The sequence below is a fragment of the Amblyomma maculatum genome, chromosome 2 (genome assembly GCF_055883805.1).
Source record: "Amblyomma maculatum isolate TAMU_Amacu chromosome 2, ASM5588380v1, whole genome shotgun sequence".
Classification (NCBI taxonomy): Eukaryota; Metazoa; Arthropoda; class Arachnida; order Ixodida; family Ixodidae; genus Amblyomma; species Amblyomma maculatum.
The window spans coordinates 54,524,720-54,541,961 of NC_139345.1; the positions used below are offsets into that span (position 1 = coordinate 54,524,720).

At 44.2% G+C, this 17,242-nt stretch overlaps 1 protein-coding gene across 2 annotated transcripts in view; it reads left to right on the forward strand.

Moving 5' to 3' along the window:
• Positions 1 to 17,242, forward strand: part of LOC146198671 (proprotein convertase subtilisin/kexin type 4-like) — a 203,270-nt gene that overhangs the window by 181,482 nt on the left and 4,546 nt on the right. The window contains exons 7-14 of one of the 2 annotated variants that reach the window (XM_084594172.1): positions 43 to 428; positions 3,010 to 3,110; positions 3,261 to 3,364; positions 4,257 to 4,374; positions 4,466 to 4,615; positions 5,073 to 5,212; positions 6,887 to 7,249; positions 10,643 to 10,780. In XM_084594172.1, coding sequence (XP_084450298.1) covers positions 43 to 428; positions 3,010 to 3,110; positions 3,261 to 3,364; positions 4,257 to 4,374; positions 4,466 to 4,615; positions 5,073 to 5,212; positions 6,887 to 7,249; positions 10,643 to 10,780 — 1,500 coding nt within the window. The remainder of the gene's footprint in view (positions 1 to 42; positions 429 to 3,009; positions 3,111 to 3,260; positions 3,365 to 4,256; positions 4,375 to 4,465; positions 4,616 to 5,072; positions 5,213 to 6,886; positions 7,250 to 10,642; positions 10,781 to 17,242) is intronic. The other variant, XM_084594171.1, reaches the window with a different exon arrangement.

Sequence of the window (17,242 nt, forward strand, 5' to 3'; positions counted from 1 at the left end):
TGTAGAGGTGGTGTATTTGCTTCACGCGTTTTCCTTGTGCAGGCGTGCGCATGCTCGACGGAGACGTGACTGACGTGGTGGAGGCGCGATCGCTGGCGCTCAACAACCAGCACATCGACGTGTACAGCGCCTCATGGGGTCCCGACGACGACGGCAAGACAGTAGACGGGCCTGGCGAGCTGGCCACGAGGGCCTTCCGCGAGGGCATCGAGCGCGGCCGCGGCGGCCTCGGTTCCATCTTCGTGTGGGCCTCGGGTAACGGCGGCCGCGAGCGCGACAACTGCAACTGCGACGGGTACACCAACGCCATCTGGACGCTGTCCATCAGCAGCGCCACCGAGAACGGTTTGGTGCCGTGGTACAGCGAGGCTTGCTCGTCCACCCTGGCCACTACGTACAGTTCGGGGTCCACTGGCGAGAGGCAGATTGTGCGTTTCCCCTTTTCTTTGTGTTCCTCCATTTCTCCACTAGCTGGCAGTAGCACTTCCAGAGAGGTAGTCACTCAATAATTTCCAGATTACTGCGGTGGTCCCATCGCGTGCTGGCAACCATGACCGACGCGGCCATGAAGCTTCCAATTGCTCGATGCTCAAGTCAAATGCAGAGGACATTTTGAAAGCAACATGAGAATTTGCCTGTGCATTGCCTTGAAGGACGCAGCAGCTACTTTAGAAACAGTCGAATTTGCGAACTGTGAATGTTAAGCTTGTGAGGAAGGCTGAGATGCAGATCATTCCAATCCTGCCAAAGAGCTCTATTGATTAATCTGACACCTTGCTATTCTGTTGTGATTTTCATGGTATTGTGATCACTTGCACTTTCTTGCCTTCCTCAATTACCACCATAAATCACATTGAGTGATTTTCTATGGCGATGCAGATGCCAATTAACTGTCCGTCGTCGCACATGCCAGCGCACACTTTGAAGCAGGCTCACTTGTGCTTGCTTGTTAAACATCATATTGACGCAATCAAAATTATTAATCATTATCACTCATCGCTAAGCATTGTTACTCATTTTCAGTCAGTTGTGGTCACTCAAGCCATCGTTTGACTTATTGATTGTTTTGTAGTCAAGATGAGTCATGCATAGTCATTATAATCATTATCACTCATCGCTAAATTTTACTCCTTTCCAGTCAGTTAGGCCATTCAAGTCGTCGTTTGGCATATTGGTCCTTCCGTGGTCATGATGAACCATGCCTAGTCATAGTAGTCATTACCAGTCATAGCTAAGCATTTTTACTCATTTTCAATCAGTTGCAGTCATTTCAAGTCTTTTTACATATAGTCATGATTAGTCGTTCCTAGTCACTGTAGTCATTGCCACTTATAGTTAAGCATTTTTACTCATTTTCAATCAGTTGCAGTTATTACAAGTCATCGTTTGTCATATTGGTCGTTTCATAGTCGTTAGCAGTCATGGTTAGTCATTTTACTAATTTCCAATTAGTTCTTATAATTTCAAGCCATCGTTTGACATATTTCTTGTTTAGTAGTCATGATGAGTCATACCCACTCATAGAAGTCAATACCACTTATTGAAAACATTTTGTTCGCTTCCAATCAGCTGACGTAGTTATTGCAAGTCATCGTTTGACATATTGGTCATAAAAGTCATGATGACTCATGCCTACTTATTGTAGTCATTACCACTGATTGCTAAGCATTTTTACTAATTTCCAATCGGTTGCAGTCATTACAAGTAGTTTGACATACTGGTCATTACAAGTCATTATTAATCATCATTATTAGTCATTAGCATTAGTCATTTAACTATATCGATGTTTATAACTTATACCCATTACCTGTCACCATCAATCGTTTTCATTCTTACTTTCCTTCACACGTCCACTATTTGCGAGCGACATTAGCTCACAGGTGTGACGCACAGATCACGCGCACACATTTTTGCTAAAAGAGCTGGCCTAGAAAGGCTTTCGCCTTAAAAATCTTTCCAGACTCATGCAGGCTGCTGCAGCCAAAGGCGCTGTAGCCCGGCATTCTGCTACTAAGTACTTCTTACAAGAAGAAAAACCCGAGCAACAACACCCAGACACAAAATACAGCAATCTTCGCACACGCACTGCGGTGAAAGGCGTCCACGCTGCGACTGTTTGGAAGCTTGATGGTGAAAGCAGACTGCGGCGCACCACGTGACCCATGCTGACCAATCGCTGGCACAGCGGGGAAAAGAATCGCATCACTGTACTCTGAAAATTATCGAGTGACTCTACAGACAGGGAGAAGTCGGCAGGCGCACACACTAGGGCTTTCCCAGGAACTGAAACTCTAAGTGCAGTGTCTGATTGTAGAGAAGTGAGAGGGGGATATGTTAAGAGCATAGAAGAAGGCAATCTCTTTTGGTAGCCATCAGTCTAGAAAAGGGCGGGGGGGGTAGTCATTAAGCAGGTGCCTTCAGAAAAACAAGGGGCATGTAGGAAAATCACTGCTCGCACGAATTCAAAGTTTGTGTATCTGATACCTTATTTGTACTTTTAACTTTCTCCAGACTACTGCAGCTGTGTATGTTTGGCCACTGTGATATCTCACTTATTTCAGCAACTGCAGAAGTCACTTTTTCAATTAGTTCAGGCTCCGTGCTCCTTTGGTATCATAACGTTGGGACTCCGCATTGTTCGCTGTCTAGAGCATGTTGCATGGCACATTCGAATAAAAACTCATTTGCTAGAATGGCCATTGCTTTCTTTTCTTTGCCAGCCTCTTTTTGTATTACCTTTGTTTACTGCCATATGATGTGTAGTAGATGCATGCAGTGTGCAAATGTTTAATTTCTCTTGATATATGCTATCATATCAGAGTTGGAGAGAATCCTCTAACTTTATCGCCTTTTCTCTCACTCCCTTCCTTTTGCATATATAATGATAAAATGGTTGTTTATTATGTGCATAACTTAGCTAATGTCTGCTGGCCCAAATTATGTCTAGTAATTCAACGGAAGTGCGTCACATTCACAATCTTGGACTTCTCTTTCAACCTCTTCAACCAGATCACTACAGATTTGCACCACGGCTGCACCTCCACCCACACTGGAACGTCTGCTTCGGCTCCTTTAGCGGCTGGCATTTGTGCACTCGCACTTGAAGCCAAGTAAGTTACCCGCATATATACGTTGCACACACGATGAGCTGTACACCCACTCTTCAGGCTTCATTCCTATTAGTCCTCTGCTTACCGACTTGCTTGTACTCAGACGTTTTGTTTGAGTCCCAATGCTTCTTTTTCTTCTCCCTTTTTCAGTCGCCGGCTAACTTGGAGAGACATGCAACACATAGTAGTCCGCACCGCTAAACCTGAAAACCTACACACTAGTGACTGGCAGAAAAACGGAGTTGGACGCAATGGTGAGTAGCCAATAGCTCAAGTGCTGAATCAGCATGGTGATTTTCGCCATTTTTTTTCTTACACTTGCCCATTCCAGTCACTAATTTTTCCAACCCAGCAGCAGCTTATCCACAACACTTCCCTTCTCGGACGTAGGTTTATAGTGCACAGAACGAAAAATTGGATTATGATAAGAAGCAAAGTGTAATGAATGGTAATATGAAAAAACGAGGTGCTACAAAGATCTGTAAGACAATGGTAGTGTGTCTTTCATCTCTTTATTGTGCTCTGCTTCTTCAAACTATTTTACAATGCAATGCTTACTGCTTATGGTGCATAATGTATGTAAGGCACGTTCCCCATGAAAAATTGCAGACTTTATACTTTTTGCAGACATTTAGGTCAGCTGCTGGATTCCATCTTTTTTACATGATAGAAATTGGTAAAAATTCTAGAATGATGAGACTCTGTTTAATTGTGCAGTGTGAATGCTCTCGAGAGTAATGATCCAGTAATGATGTGCCTGCTCCCCCACCCACATCGGCCCAAGAAAGCCATTTTCCAAGAAAACAGCTGTAATGCAGAATTCATCTCTCTTGACTGGTCTAAGTGTCTAATTTGTCATTTTAATTACTTGAGTGTTTCCTTCGTGTGCAACTTGCTGCCCCTCTATTAGTCACTTGTTTTTGAACATGGCACCGAATGTTGAAATTCGAATGTTGAATATGGCACTCGAGACATTTCTGCAGCTTAAAAATTCTAAATGCGCAAATAGCGTAGATAAAATTGCTTCTTTCTTCTTAGCTACAGGAACTTCCATCATTGTCTCGTCGTCGCTGCCGTCATGTCATTTCGTTGCTAGGGTGGTACTTAGCCATGTCTGATTGTCTCTGGCTTTCTGCCCTTTTTCAGTGAGCCACTCGTTTGGATATGGCCTGATGGATGCGGATGCGATGGTGGCTTTGGCCAAAAGGTGGACTACCGTGCCACAGCAGAAAACATGCATGGTCCGAGCCCAGCCCATGGACAAGTGAGCCCGGTTCACCCTCCGCTTTTCAGACAGGCTGAGGAAACTGTACAGGACTTGTCTGACCGGCGTTCTATCCCTGTTCTGTTTGCAGAGTCATATCTCCCAAGAGTCACGTAGAGCTAAAACTGAATGTGAACTGCGAAAACGTCCGCTTTCTGGAGCATGTTCAAGCGAAGGTCACATTGTCTGCAACACGGAGGGGTGACCTTCACATTTACCTCACTTCCCCTGCAGGAACAAGGTAGAGAAATGCATCCATACCTCGGAAAGCAGAACGGCTACTACTTGGGTATCAGTAAGCAGCAGGAAACTAGTAATAGCTATGACAACGTTGTTAAGGCTTTGTGATGAAGATCCTGGTGGTCACCTGTATGCTGTATACAGTTGGGATGGTAATCATATAGTATCTCCATTTGAATTAAAACTCATGGCAACAGGTGCTATTTTTAAATAAATTTATGCCTGTGCTAATATGCATTTGCAAGTCTTTGAAGTGGCAGGAGAGGTGTGCAAATATAGCGTGTGCTTAAGTTAGACTACATTCTGGAGAATCAAAGTGCATTCTAGTTCTAGCTCTGTACAAAGTGATTTCATTTGTAACCTTTTCACTTTCGTATCAACAAAAGAAAAGGAGGTTGTGCAAATCGGTGTTTTCAGGCAGTATTGAGTGTGCTTAGGCTGTGGCTTCTGCATTGCAGGTCGACCCTCTTAGCCCAGAGGCCTCTTGATAACTCTCGATCAGGCTTCCAAGCCTGGCCTTTTATGAGTGTCCATACATGGGGCGAGAGCCCCAATGGGCGCTGGAAGCTCGAAGTGCACAATGACGGACGCTACTTTGGTAGGTGGCTGAAAAACTCATTTCTTGTTGGGAAATGTAGTAGTACTGCGTGTGTGTGTGCGTGCACGCGGGTGGGTGAGAGGAGGGGGGTGGGGAGGCGGAGGTGTAGAAGGACCTGTATGCTGTGTTTGGTAAAATTTGTGGCAACTTACACTGTGGCTCACACTGGGTAATAACTAATAACTAGAAATAACTAGAATAACGGAAAATAACTAGAGTAATGACTTGGAAGCTGTAGGTTTTCGACCACTTCATGTTCATAATTTGCACTTGGCAACAGTCAAGAAATATATATGCCTGTGGAAGGTGATAGCTTGCCGGGTAGTTATATATAAGGAGCCTCCCTCATCTTGCGTAACGATAATAGAAATGTTTTCTGCCTTTATGCGCAAGCACACAAGAGTAATTTGCTTGCTTAGGTATCAAGCTTTGACTAATTTTCTCTAGCTAACACATCAGGAGCAGTGATGTGTGATCGATGTTTCTCTACGACTGTACTGCATGATGTGTTGTGTGTAGTGTTATTGTAAATGTTATGCTACAGCTGAATGTGGTCTAATAGAGGATATGTAGTACCCAGTGAAATAACTTGGGCTAATTTCTTTTCTTTTCTATAATAATTCTACCATACCTGTTACCATAGCTACCATATACTGAACGCCTGAATAAGTTGAGCTATGTACATGAAGACGCATCATGTTCTCCGTGCAACTTTTGTCTTAATTTTCAATCTCTCTTTTTTGTTTTGATGACCTACTAATGCTGCTGCTGCTGCTGCTGCTTGGTTCTTTGTTTCTAGAGCCATGCATTTCACTATCTGTGAGATGTCAAAATGTGATTAAGTGGGGAGCATAATACCCGTGTTAAACTGGCGTTTTCAACGGCCGTTCAGTTTAGCGTCAGTTGAACGCCGTAATGGCCGTGGGAACGGAACGGTGGTGGCTGCGCTCACACTGCACTTTCCATGTTTCCAGTACATGAGCGCATTGTGTTTCTGTGCTCGCAGTTCGGCAAGGTGATCTTGCCACAAGTTTATAAGTAATTGCATCAGTGACGCTGTCCAGGCAAAGCGTTTTTGCGCTGAAGCGCTCGCCTGCAGCGGAGACACGTTGCTGCTCTTGCCTACTTCACGACGAAACAGACGGAAATGGCGGCGGAACGGAGACCGGCCACCTCCGTTGGTGTCAATCGCCGTTGGATTTCCAACGGCACTCGCGCTGTCGCCTAACTCCGCCTAACAGCTGTTAAGGCCAACTGCTGTTTTCCTTAACGGCCGTTAACGTGTCCGTGTAACAGGGGTATAACAGTGTTCACCGGAAGCTTCATCGGACTATCGTGTCTGCAGAAGTTTCCAGTTGTTGCCGCTTAGATTCTGGCATGCTTGATTCAAAGAATAGGGGGGACTGGGTGGGGTGGGGTGGGTGGGGGAGGTCAGCCTCCCCTCCCCCTTTTTCTAAGTCAAGCTCTCCCCATCTTCCCTGGCAGTGATCGTATTATGCGTGTACACTTTCCACTCCACCCCCTTTCCCATTTGATACAAGAAATTATCATATGCCCCTCATAGAAAAAAATTGCTGGTTGCAACAATCGCTGCCCCACAAAAACTACGCTACAGATCTACACACTATTTTCACACACATACATTTTTTTTTCCTGGCTATATTTTTTGTGCAGGAAAAGCTACACTGAAGGAATGGTCCTTGATCCTTTATGGCACAACCGAGGACCCCAACGTGTGGTCGGCGGGAGCTGGCATGCGCCCGCCCCCGCAGTTCGGTGGCGGCATCTCCAGTGGGCCAGAAAAGGAGGGGAATGAGAAACACACACCGCCTACGCCCGTCGCTCCTCAGACGACGCGGAAGACCACGACCAAGACTCCGACGACCGCACGGCCACCATCGCCGCCACTGGTGCCCGTAGTGCCCACAGACAAGGCATTCCCCGTCTACCGGCCCATGAAGCCTCCACCTTCATTGGGCAGGCCACCCAGCGACCACGAGTCCTTCGACAACTTCATCCATTCTGAGCGCCGACCAGGTGAGCCGATCACATTTGTCCGACAGATAGTGCACGTCCTCCAGAATGCCTTTGGTCCATTCCGGCCGCCACAGCCCACCTATTACATTCAGATTGCTTGAGGCTTAGGCCAGATGCTGGAAATGGAGAGCGGAATCTAGTTCCTGCTCTTTTTTTTGTTTGTTTCAAATTGTGCTCTTTTTTGTGTGTGCAGCTTTTGTTTTTGTGTTGCATTTTAAAAGTGTCGTGCGTAAGGTGACGTTCTGACCAGGAAATTGGAATATGTGCAACAGAATGGAGTTGCTGTCACCTTGTTAAGCAAAAAAAAAAAAAAAGATTCCTAAATGCTTGAAAAAAAGTTTGATGCAGACCTTCAGCTACCTATTGAATAATTAATCCTTTTCCAAAGTAAATTGTAAAGCTGTTAATTGTTATCTGTATTTATCATTAAAAAGGCAGAGTTGAAAACAAAAATGCTACATTAAATTGCGGCAGGCACGCATGCATGTGTGTGTGCCTGCTGCATCCTCGGCATATTCGAGGCGGGCTTTGTTGAAGGCAGATTTGATTTGCAGAAAATCTCTGTTCTCATTCTGTTCCTTTTTCTGGCTCTGTTTCCCAGCAAGAAATTAATTTGTTTAGCTGAAATTCAGCAAGCTTGATGTTTCTTGGCAGTACTCGTGTGCATGGCTCTTTATTGTTGGCACTGTCTTCTGAGCAACAATTTATAGTGAGGTGGCCCTTAACCTTTCTTAGTTAAATGTTGGTCACAATTGCATTGCCGCCATGCTTCTACTTTATCTTTGCAGCTAGATTTCGTGTAGGCTCAGTGTCCTATAGCTACTGTGATTGCCTAGTAGTTACGTGCTTTTTATATGAGCAGTGACTACCGTGTATATACCCAGGCAGACTGTGTTACCCCGTGCAGTAGTTTGTGTAAGCACTGTTCTCAAAGGGTGCCATATTCTGACCCCTGATGTGTGTGCTTTATTTTTAGAGGTAGACCACCATTTCTAATCTCTAGGTTTTCTTTGGTGTGTGTGCCACTTTCTTTGGGTTTCTTATTCACTTACGGATGTGTGTTTTTTTTGTTTTTTTTTGTTTGTTTGTTTACGAAGTTCTTGTTTACAGAGTCCCACTGCTCCTTTATCAGTAGCTCGGCATGTTGATATTTCCTGCTTGCGTGCTTGCTTCTTACTTTGAATGTTGTGGAGCATGCGTGTAGAGCTGATTTTGTCAAGGCCTTGTCATAGATTTTTCTGGTTTTTCACCTGTCTTTGTTACACCGTTAACTCCCCTGCTGTGTCATGGGTGTTTGTTCTTGCTCGTAGGCAAAAAGCGGACGCACAGAACGTAAGCATTTGGCCAATGTGCATGCCCCCCCCCCCCCCCCCCCCTTTCATCTTGTTGTCTAAATGAATACAATGCTCCCCAAGATGCATGCGAGAAATGCTCTGTATGTATACTGACACTTCTTGCAATGCTTTTTTCTTCTCCCAACATCCTGGCTTTTGTTTACTAACACCCTGCCGTGAATTTGCTGTTACACAAAGAGAAGATGAACACTTGAACTTGTTCACTGCACTGTTATGGTGTGCATTTTGTTCAGCTGTCAAAACAGTGTCTTTTATTTGTTAGCCAAGAACCCATGGCTTGTGAGGAGTGTGAGTCGTAAAGCTATAGGACTCGGTCATATTTACGGGCCATTCTGCTCAAAATTTTTTAAATGCAAAGCTGTACTTTTGTTTAAATGCATTCTCTATAACTGGAAAGTCGACCTATTGCGAGGCCAACATCCGACACTGGTAGACTTTAGTGCTTTCCAGAAGGTATCCTGTTTCGCTCGCCCGTGTAACTCTGGGGTTCTTTCACTTTCAAATTCTACCTTTACTTCTTTGTGGTACGTGACGGGGTGGATTGCTTGATCTAACAAATGGAGTGGAAGTTACTGTACACTAATAAGTGGAGCAAAACTTTGATAATTTAATATGTTGTGCTTAGGTTGAAGTAAGAGCGGAGTATACAAGTTTTGTTGACTGCGTTAGCTAGCAGTGGATACAGTCTTCATGTAGCTGATGGTAATTACTGCCGTGAAGCAATGCAATCATACTGCATGTTTGTACGAAGCACACAAGGCGGGGTTAGCAGTTCATTAGATTTTCTTCCGAAGCTGAATCTTGATCAGAAGTGGTTAATGGTGGTCTTGCATATCTGCGTTCTGAAATGCTTCATGAGCTAAGCGGAGCATGATTCAACGTCAGAGAAGTTGACTGAAAGAGGTTGAGAAACTAATTTGAAAATCTTTTTCTGTGGAGATTTTCATGTGTGTTGGAAAAGAGGCCAGTCTAGCTTTAAATGAAGTAAACCAAGAACTTCCACTTTAACTCTCATCTCCATGGAGCTTCAGAAAGCAGTAGCAGTTTTGATTAGAAACTACGGAATATCAGTATAAAAGCTCTGTGCCCTCTCTCTTACTGTTATCTTTCGTGCAGCAATTCCAGCAAGTTTGGTCGTATATTGGTTATTTGTGAAAGTACAATACTGTGTCATTTAGAGTACCCATGCGCATAGGTGCCATTATTTTAATTATTCTTGATGCGAGAAAGTTCCTTAATATGAAGGCATTCCTGTTGCTGGCTCCCATTTGTAATGTTTAGAGAAGGCTGAAGTTTATCGTGTTTAAGCATTGTTTGCTGTCATATGATCTAGCTGTTTGGAACACTATCACTGAGAACAAGTCCCATTCATTCACTTATTTCAAACATATACGTCGTTCATGATTTTCTGTCTTGTAGAGTGCTTAGTGATTGATTCACAACCATGCATTCAACCAACTGTTGAGGAGCCTAGGCTCGAATGGTTCGGTGCATTTTTTGGCCGCATTAAATTCACTGCATGGAATATTTACCTATCCCGTGAGCGTGAATGCAGTGTGTCGTTCGTCTGCTAGATTACAAGTCACGGCGTCCTGCTGCCACTGTTGTGCTGTTTCGTAGCCATGCCTTGCAGTGGCTTGTCTTGCGAGATGCACGTGGAGCATGCAAGTCCTTTGATTGGCATTGTTTATCATTGGAGTGGTTTAGCTTCTCTGAGTGTGTTCCAGCCTAGCGCATTTCTGTTGAAGAAAAACTCTCGACTTGTGTCACAAGGGTTGATTGGTTTAGAAGTTTTGGCCTAGAACTGGAGGTAGCAATTGTGTTCCTCGGGTTACATCCCAGCCTTGCTGCAGCTGCTACACTACTGAGTGCTAGCATTCAGCAAAAAAGAGAAAGGAAAGAAAGTGACCACTGGAGATAGCAGGAAAGCGAGAGGAATGGATGGAGTGGGGGTCTGCGTGCCACTCTGGCTCGCTGCAAGGCCCTCCTCTGCCTTGGGAGGCGGTGTTCGCATGCTCAGGGGTCCGTTGTCTTTCAGCGGAGAGTCTGCCGCCCGGACTGTCGGTGCACGGGACTCGGGAGAACCCGGCCCGTGGCACCGGCGTGTCCAACAGCAAGCCCGTCGAAGGAAATGGCGCGGCAGCGCGCGGCTGTGGCGCCGGCGGGCCCTGCCTAGGTTTGTGGCCGTCCCTCTTGGTCCTGCTCATGGCCTTATAACGGTGGCGGGCTCTGTCGCGTGTGCTCCTTCTTCTGCTGCTGCTGATGATGATGCTCGCTCACTGTCCCCTCTGAATTTCTCCCGCCACTAACCACCATCACCACCACTGGGTGGACGAACTGTCGGCGGGCATCAGCACCTGTGTTTGCGTGCGAGTGTGTGTGTCTGTGTTACGCGCGCCCTGACTCTTGTGCGCGATGCGTGCTGTCTCAGGCTCCAGCCCTTCGCTCTTCTGATGAGACCCACTTGCGTGTGTGGCATGCTCGCATAGATGCTGGGCTGTGCCCGCTGTTTGGTCACAAGTCTCTTCCTGTATATACAGCATCAGTGATGCCATGCGGCAGTGTAGCTCTTCACTCTTGCCTGCTGAGAAACTGCCGCCTGAATCGCTTGAGGCAGTCGCTTACTTTGACCTGCCATGCTCGCAATTAAGTGGAGCTTAATGAATGGCATTTATGGTGCCTGGTCATCTATGGATTGATCCTTGTTGTACAGCTTGAACGAGAGCTTTCTCAGCCGGGGAAGACTGAAGAACTATGGCGTGTGGGTCCTGAAAGACGTGGCACACACAACCGCTGTCACTCTGAACAGGGTTGCGGCATCAGCTGTCATTGAATGACCTTATCAACACTCCTGGCCCATATTGTGGCGATGTCTAATGCTGCCTTCTAAGTGCAGTTGTGCTTGGTACCTTAGCGAATTTAAGGAGAAATCTAATGGCATGCTTGAGACAGTGTAAAGCTATAACGCTGGCAGCTGCATAATTTGGATTTGGATTAGTATTTGGAGAGGCTGAAATCCTTAGATGCAGACACAATGTTTGCTTCATGTCGCACTGTTTTCAGCCCTAGACGTGTTGTCCCCATCGTTGAAAGTCTGTTCAGCATGATGGCGGCTGCACAGCTGTGTGCACTTCCTGGTGTCTGTTTTTTGTGTAGTAGCTGTGGAGTGCGTCTTGATGGAGGCAGAAGCCAGCTGCGATAATCTTGCCTAAGTGTTCCCTAATGCCTGGTCTTAGCACTACTCTTAAATTTCATGAAAGCTAATGCTGCCACAAGCTTCATTTAATCATCTGCGCAGAATTCCCAACTTGAAGCCTTAAATTTTAGAACCATAAGTTTTGGCTACTTGCCAAACAGCATCAAAAAATGGGCCTCCTGAAATCTATTCTGGTTACTGCACTTTGAGGCAAAGTATAACAATGCTTAGATGGAAAGTCGCAAAGCTTGCTGCTGCTCTCCACACCAGTGCAACTGCCTTTCCTGTAAACAATCGTAGCAGATGGGCGCACTCGCAGCCAACATTACAACGAGCTCGTTCTTCCTTGCGTGGGTCGAAGGGCTGAGTGCCGCTCGGTCCTAGGCACACGTCGCTAGCATATTGGCCGTCATAACAACATGACATATAGTCGTAATCAGTGAGGGTCATTTTCATCGCCAAAGTCAGCTTTTTGTATAGCTTCTGTGTGCCAAGCTAGCAGCACGTGTTATTCAAGATCGTGTGGTACTTGTAATGCATGTGTATGTCTGTTGTCAATGTGTGTATTACGTGCCAAGAAATCACAGTCTTAAGGGCTGTAATATGAGACTGTTACGTTGGCAAAATTTGTGAAATGCGGAATGAAAAGGAAAGGGCTTTTAGTGGCTAATACATGTCAGCCATTGCTGCCGCCGCCTTGCAGACAACACGTTACGACTTACAAACTTCCACGTGCTTGCTTTCTTTTTGCTTGTTGTGCCATATGGTGTAATGTCCTCTCCTTAAGAGAACTGTGATCAAATGGTGTTTCAAGTCTTGTGGCATTTGCTTACGGGCTGTAAGGAAGGTGATGTTAGTTTAATTCTCTTTTAGTTATGGTGCCACACGCATCACTAGCATGGTAGTTTTTTATTAGCTTATTGTTCGGTTGTCGGGTATGTGGCACTGTTGTAGTCCTGCCGACCTGTGCGTTCTACTCCGTGCAGACCACGCGTTCAATGAAGGACACAAAAGCAGCACACAGGCCCAATGGCATTAGCATTTTGCTTAACAAAAAAGAAAGATATGTGCTAGCAACTGCCTCCAGCGCCCTCTTTTGTGGGCTGCTCTCTCGCACAGCATATGTGATGTGCACTTAAGGTGTTCAACATCCAGGGATGAACTCTTTGCTGCCAGTCTTCTTGTGTGACTTTTTTCCCGCTTGGACATGCTGTCAATGTTGTCGTCGTCGTTACTCGTTGCCAGGCTTGCGCTAGAATTGTGCATTCCCGTTGTTCTCTCTTGAATATCTGAGGACAGCTTCAGGTCACAGACAGAGCATTTGCTTTAAGCATTGTTATTATGCCTTGCACCTTTCTCTGGTCACTTCACGTTTCATTAGTATACTGTCTTATGTGCTTTGTACTGTGCTGACTTGCTTTATAGACACTGCAGCACTTTCAAGCAATGTGAATCTCTTCTTCTCTTGTGTGATGGGTACCTTTGATGCCTGTTAAAAAGCAAACACTTCTTAACGACTCATTATTGAGGAATACTGGGAAGCACTCCTACAGTGCATGGCACAGAACTTACTTTTATTGCAACAATTTAAATAATGCACTGGACTTTGATTCTCGATGACCAGAAGCAAGCTTTCTCAAAACTCGTAGAAATGAGTCTAATTTTCATCGCTGAGTTCAAATAAATTCGCAACAAGAAAAATGTGTATGTGTATGTGGGGAGGGAAAGGGAGGGAAGGTTCGTTGTGAGAGTGGGTTCATTATTGAGTAAATATGGTATCTATTGAAGATCATGCCAAATATCAATAATTGGCTGTAAACATTACCGTTACTCCGGCAGCTGTCTACTATCGCTTCCCACTAGGACTTTTGCTGCGTCTTAGACTAGAATTGGCAACCACGGAAGTTTTTCATACATTTTAGTTATATTATCCAAACTCGCATGAAAACATTATTATATAAGCCATATGAAAATGTGTTAACCTCTGTAGGGCGTCGGCCGTGAAAAACTCATTATATTGTTATAAGAAAAAAGCGGATTAAGCGAGATCATATCAATGCTATATCACTGATGTGCATCTCAAAAAGGCAGTTGAGGGATTCAATTATGCAAGCCTACTAAGTGAGTTGCTATGCATCTTTTCATAGCACCAGACCTCCATTGTGAATAATGTTCTGACCTTGAGAAGAAATTTTTCTAAACATCATCATAATAATTGCTGCATAATGTATGTCTGCTTAATTTCAGCAAAGTAGCTAAACTTTTGGTTTCGTTTGGCTCTTTTAAATGAAATTGCAAAAGTATGGATTTGAATCTTTAGTCAGGTTGAGCTGCAAAGAGTCAGTGACAACGCTCTACACTGTGCCAACACCAGTCACAAATATTTTGGGGCAGATTTCAACCATTAGTAATCATTTTACTTATAAAGCAGTTGTCTTAGAATCTCAATGCATGTCAAGACTATGCATCCATCCTTCTCATTTACTGATGCCGTTGTACTGCTTTTTAATGCCTTAGTAACTTGCACAATTGCTAGATGCTTATTTGTATGTGTCTGTATATATTTTATATATAATGTGTTTGTATGTAATTTGTCCTGCATGTTTGACTGCTGTACATAGTACTATACTTAGTATATCTCGCGCTGTCATCAGGGACAGCAAAACTGTGAAAACTGTTGCCACGGCAACCATGTTTAGGCCTCTTTCAGGCTGGAAAAACCTTGGTCACTAGCACGGCTTCACTGTAGACAAAACATGCTAGCTGCTTCACTTCCTGCATTTGCAAGAAATCTGAGAACACTTTTCTGTTTCACGCAAATTGCGTTGCTAATTCATCGTGATTTTGTGTTCAAAACTTAGATGACGGAATACATCGGATTGAACCTAGAATTTTCGCACATAATGAGTGGCCATTTAAATGTTTTGCGGCTTTTTCAGACGCTAGAGCTGTTACTTTATGGGATGTCAGTTACACGTCCTTTCCAATATACCAGTGACTAAGACTGATTATAATGTGTTTTTTTTTGTTATTTTGTGGTGTAATTGTGCATCCCAGTCAATGTCGCTGCATTCACGTATGCTTTCCAATATGCAGCGCTGTCGCTCATTGCCTATGAGCCTTCAACACACAACCTTTTCATTGAGGGAGTAGCACAAATAAGGGCTCATGTTGTTAGCTTGAGTACTCGTTCCCATCTGTAGTCATTCAAGGAGCGATCATTCATTACGAAAGCACATTTCAGCACAGTCCGTGACATCAGCAGGCATCAAAGAAAACCTAGATTGTTGCTCACGTTCGTTCGCTTATTGTGCTCTTGTATGACTTGCTTCTTTTTTGAGGCTTACCACACAGATCTGCATTTTCTAATGGCTTTTTGAATGTCCTCTCTCATTTCATTGTATATGTTTTCGCATATTGGGTATTTTTGCTAGTAGTGTTTGGGTAGCTACTCTGCAGAGTCCGGTGTTCACGTTGAACATGGAAAACACTCTTTTGCCCCCATTTTCGGTGACCAAGTGTGCCGGCTTGCCATGTTACTATTTTGTTCACTGAAATGCATACGGCAAAGAGAACTGCATTTATGAAAACTTACAAAAAAAAAAGAGGGAAGCTTTAGTCAGATTCAGATATTCATGTTGTACATTTGTTTCTGTATAGACGCGCATACATCCTACTATAAAAGAATGAAATGCATTTGTACATACAAAACAGATCCTCTCGGATTCTCTGGTGGTCTTGTAAAAAGGACTAAAGAGTAGATGGCTTCACCAGAGAAGTTGCATGCTGTTATAGCGATGCCATGGGCAGACAAGTTTGGTGTTCAATGGAGTGTAGCCTCACTTTGAAATGGTGGTGTATGTGTGCGACTTAGGTGTATCACGTGACACACTCTGGCCAATGCAGGCAGCCACAAATGATTGTAATGCTTTGCTGCAGAACGATCGAATGAATTGAGGTGATGCCCTGGATTCGAGTTGAGACTGCTGTAACAGGGCATTTTGATTTGTAGGGCTGTGAACATTCTATTGGGTATGTTTTTAAACCGAAACCTATTGGTTGTAGGCCTAATGAAAAACAAAAATAGGAGGGCATAATAAACTACTTTTACGAATGATACAAACATACTGAATCATGTCCTGTGTCATATTTCTTCCACTGCTTTTTTTTTTTTCTGCACACGCTCTCGTTATGTTTCTCAAAAAGGGGGCTAGAAAAATGTGTTGCTGTGTTTAGTTTCCTTACTCAGTTCCTCGTGCTGATTTCTGTCTAATGAATTCTAGAAATAACATTTTATAGCTCATTTTCACGTAGCCAAGTCCAGAGCCTTGGAATAGCCCTTATACCCTCACACTCTCTCGCCCTGCATGGCATTTTAACCACTTGAATATTTCTAGTCCGTCCGTGTAGGTGCCTGTCATATAGATAACTGATTATGTTTTGCACATAAGTGCATTGTGCAGTAATGTGCAGTATGCACATTATGCATTTTTTGAGGCATATCTTAGAATATTGGTACGGCATTAATAGCTCACAAAGAGATGGTATAAAGAGGTGGTGACAAACACAGTGCTAATCTTCAGCTACCATTACTCAATATAGTTCGGTTAGCATGCCTTTAAGAACCCAAGCGAAAGAGAGAATTCCAGGAGCGCACATAGCCTTCCATGCACCGAGAATGCAGAAGCGTGCCAAATTTCGTGGGTGGCCCACCTCAGTTTTAAAGTCATCATTTAGCCAAGGCCACAGTCAAATTAAGTTGGACACCAATCTTCATCAAATTAGGTGAAGTCAGAATAAAGGTATGGTGGGTTGAATTTTGGAGGTGGCTCATTCCAATTTGGAAGTTACCACTGCCGTAGCGATAGCCAGTTACTCTGTTATCTGTATACCAATTATAAGTTATAGTACCTCTTACTGGCCTGCGGACACCTTATGTGGACAGATATTTTTCCACCCATGATTGCTTACACATTAAAATTTACAGACTGTCATTGCGATTGATATAGTGTTGCATGTGTTGGCATCAGTGTTGTTGACAGCTTCAGACTGTGCAAGCGGGGTGCATGGCCCACTCTTTCGATCATCTTGTGAGATGCTGTACTCCTGTTATACTCTTTGATCTAATCCAGCAACTGCATTATGACATGCTGTATTCTCTCTACCTCCCACCCCCTAAAGTGGGGAAGAGGACTTCCTCCTCTCTCTCTGTGCCTCCTGCCAACTGAGGCTTCACACATCAACCCCAATGCTGGAAAATTTTTTTGTTACTGTGGCCATCCCAATGCTAACAAAAAAAAAAAAAAAATTCTGTCATCGATAAAAAAACTCATGAAGATGGTGCACTTTTGAATTTTTTTGCATTTCATCCCTTTCAAATTCTGCCAATCCTGCCAGAAGTAATTACAAATTTTGGGAGCAAAAGCAACATATCCATCTTCC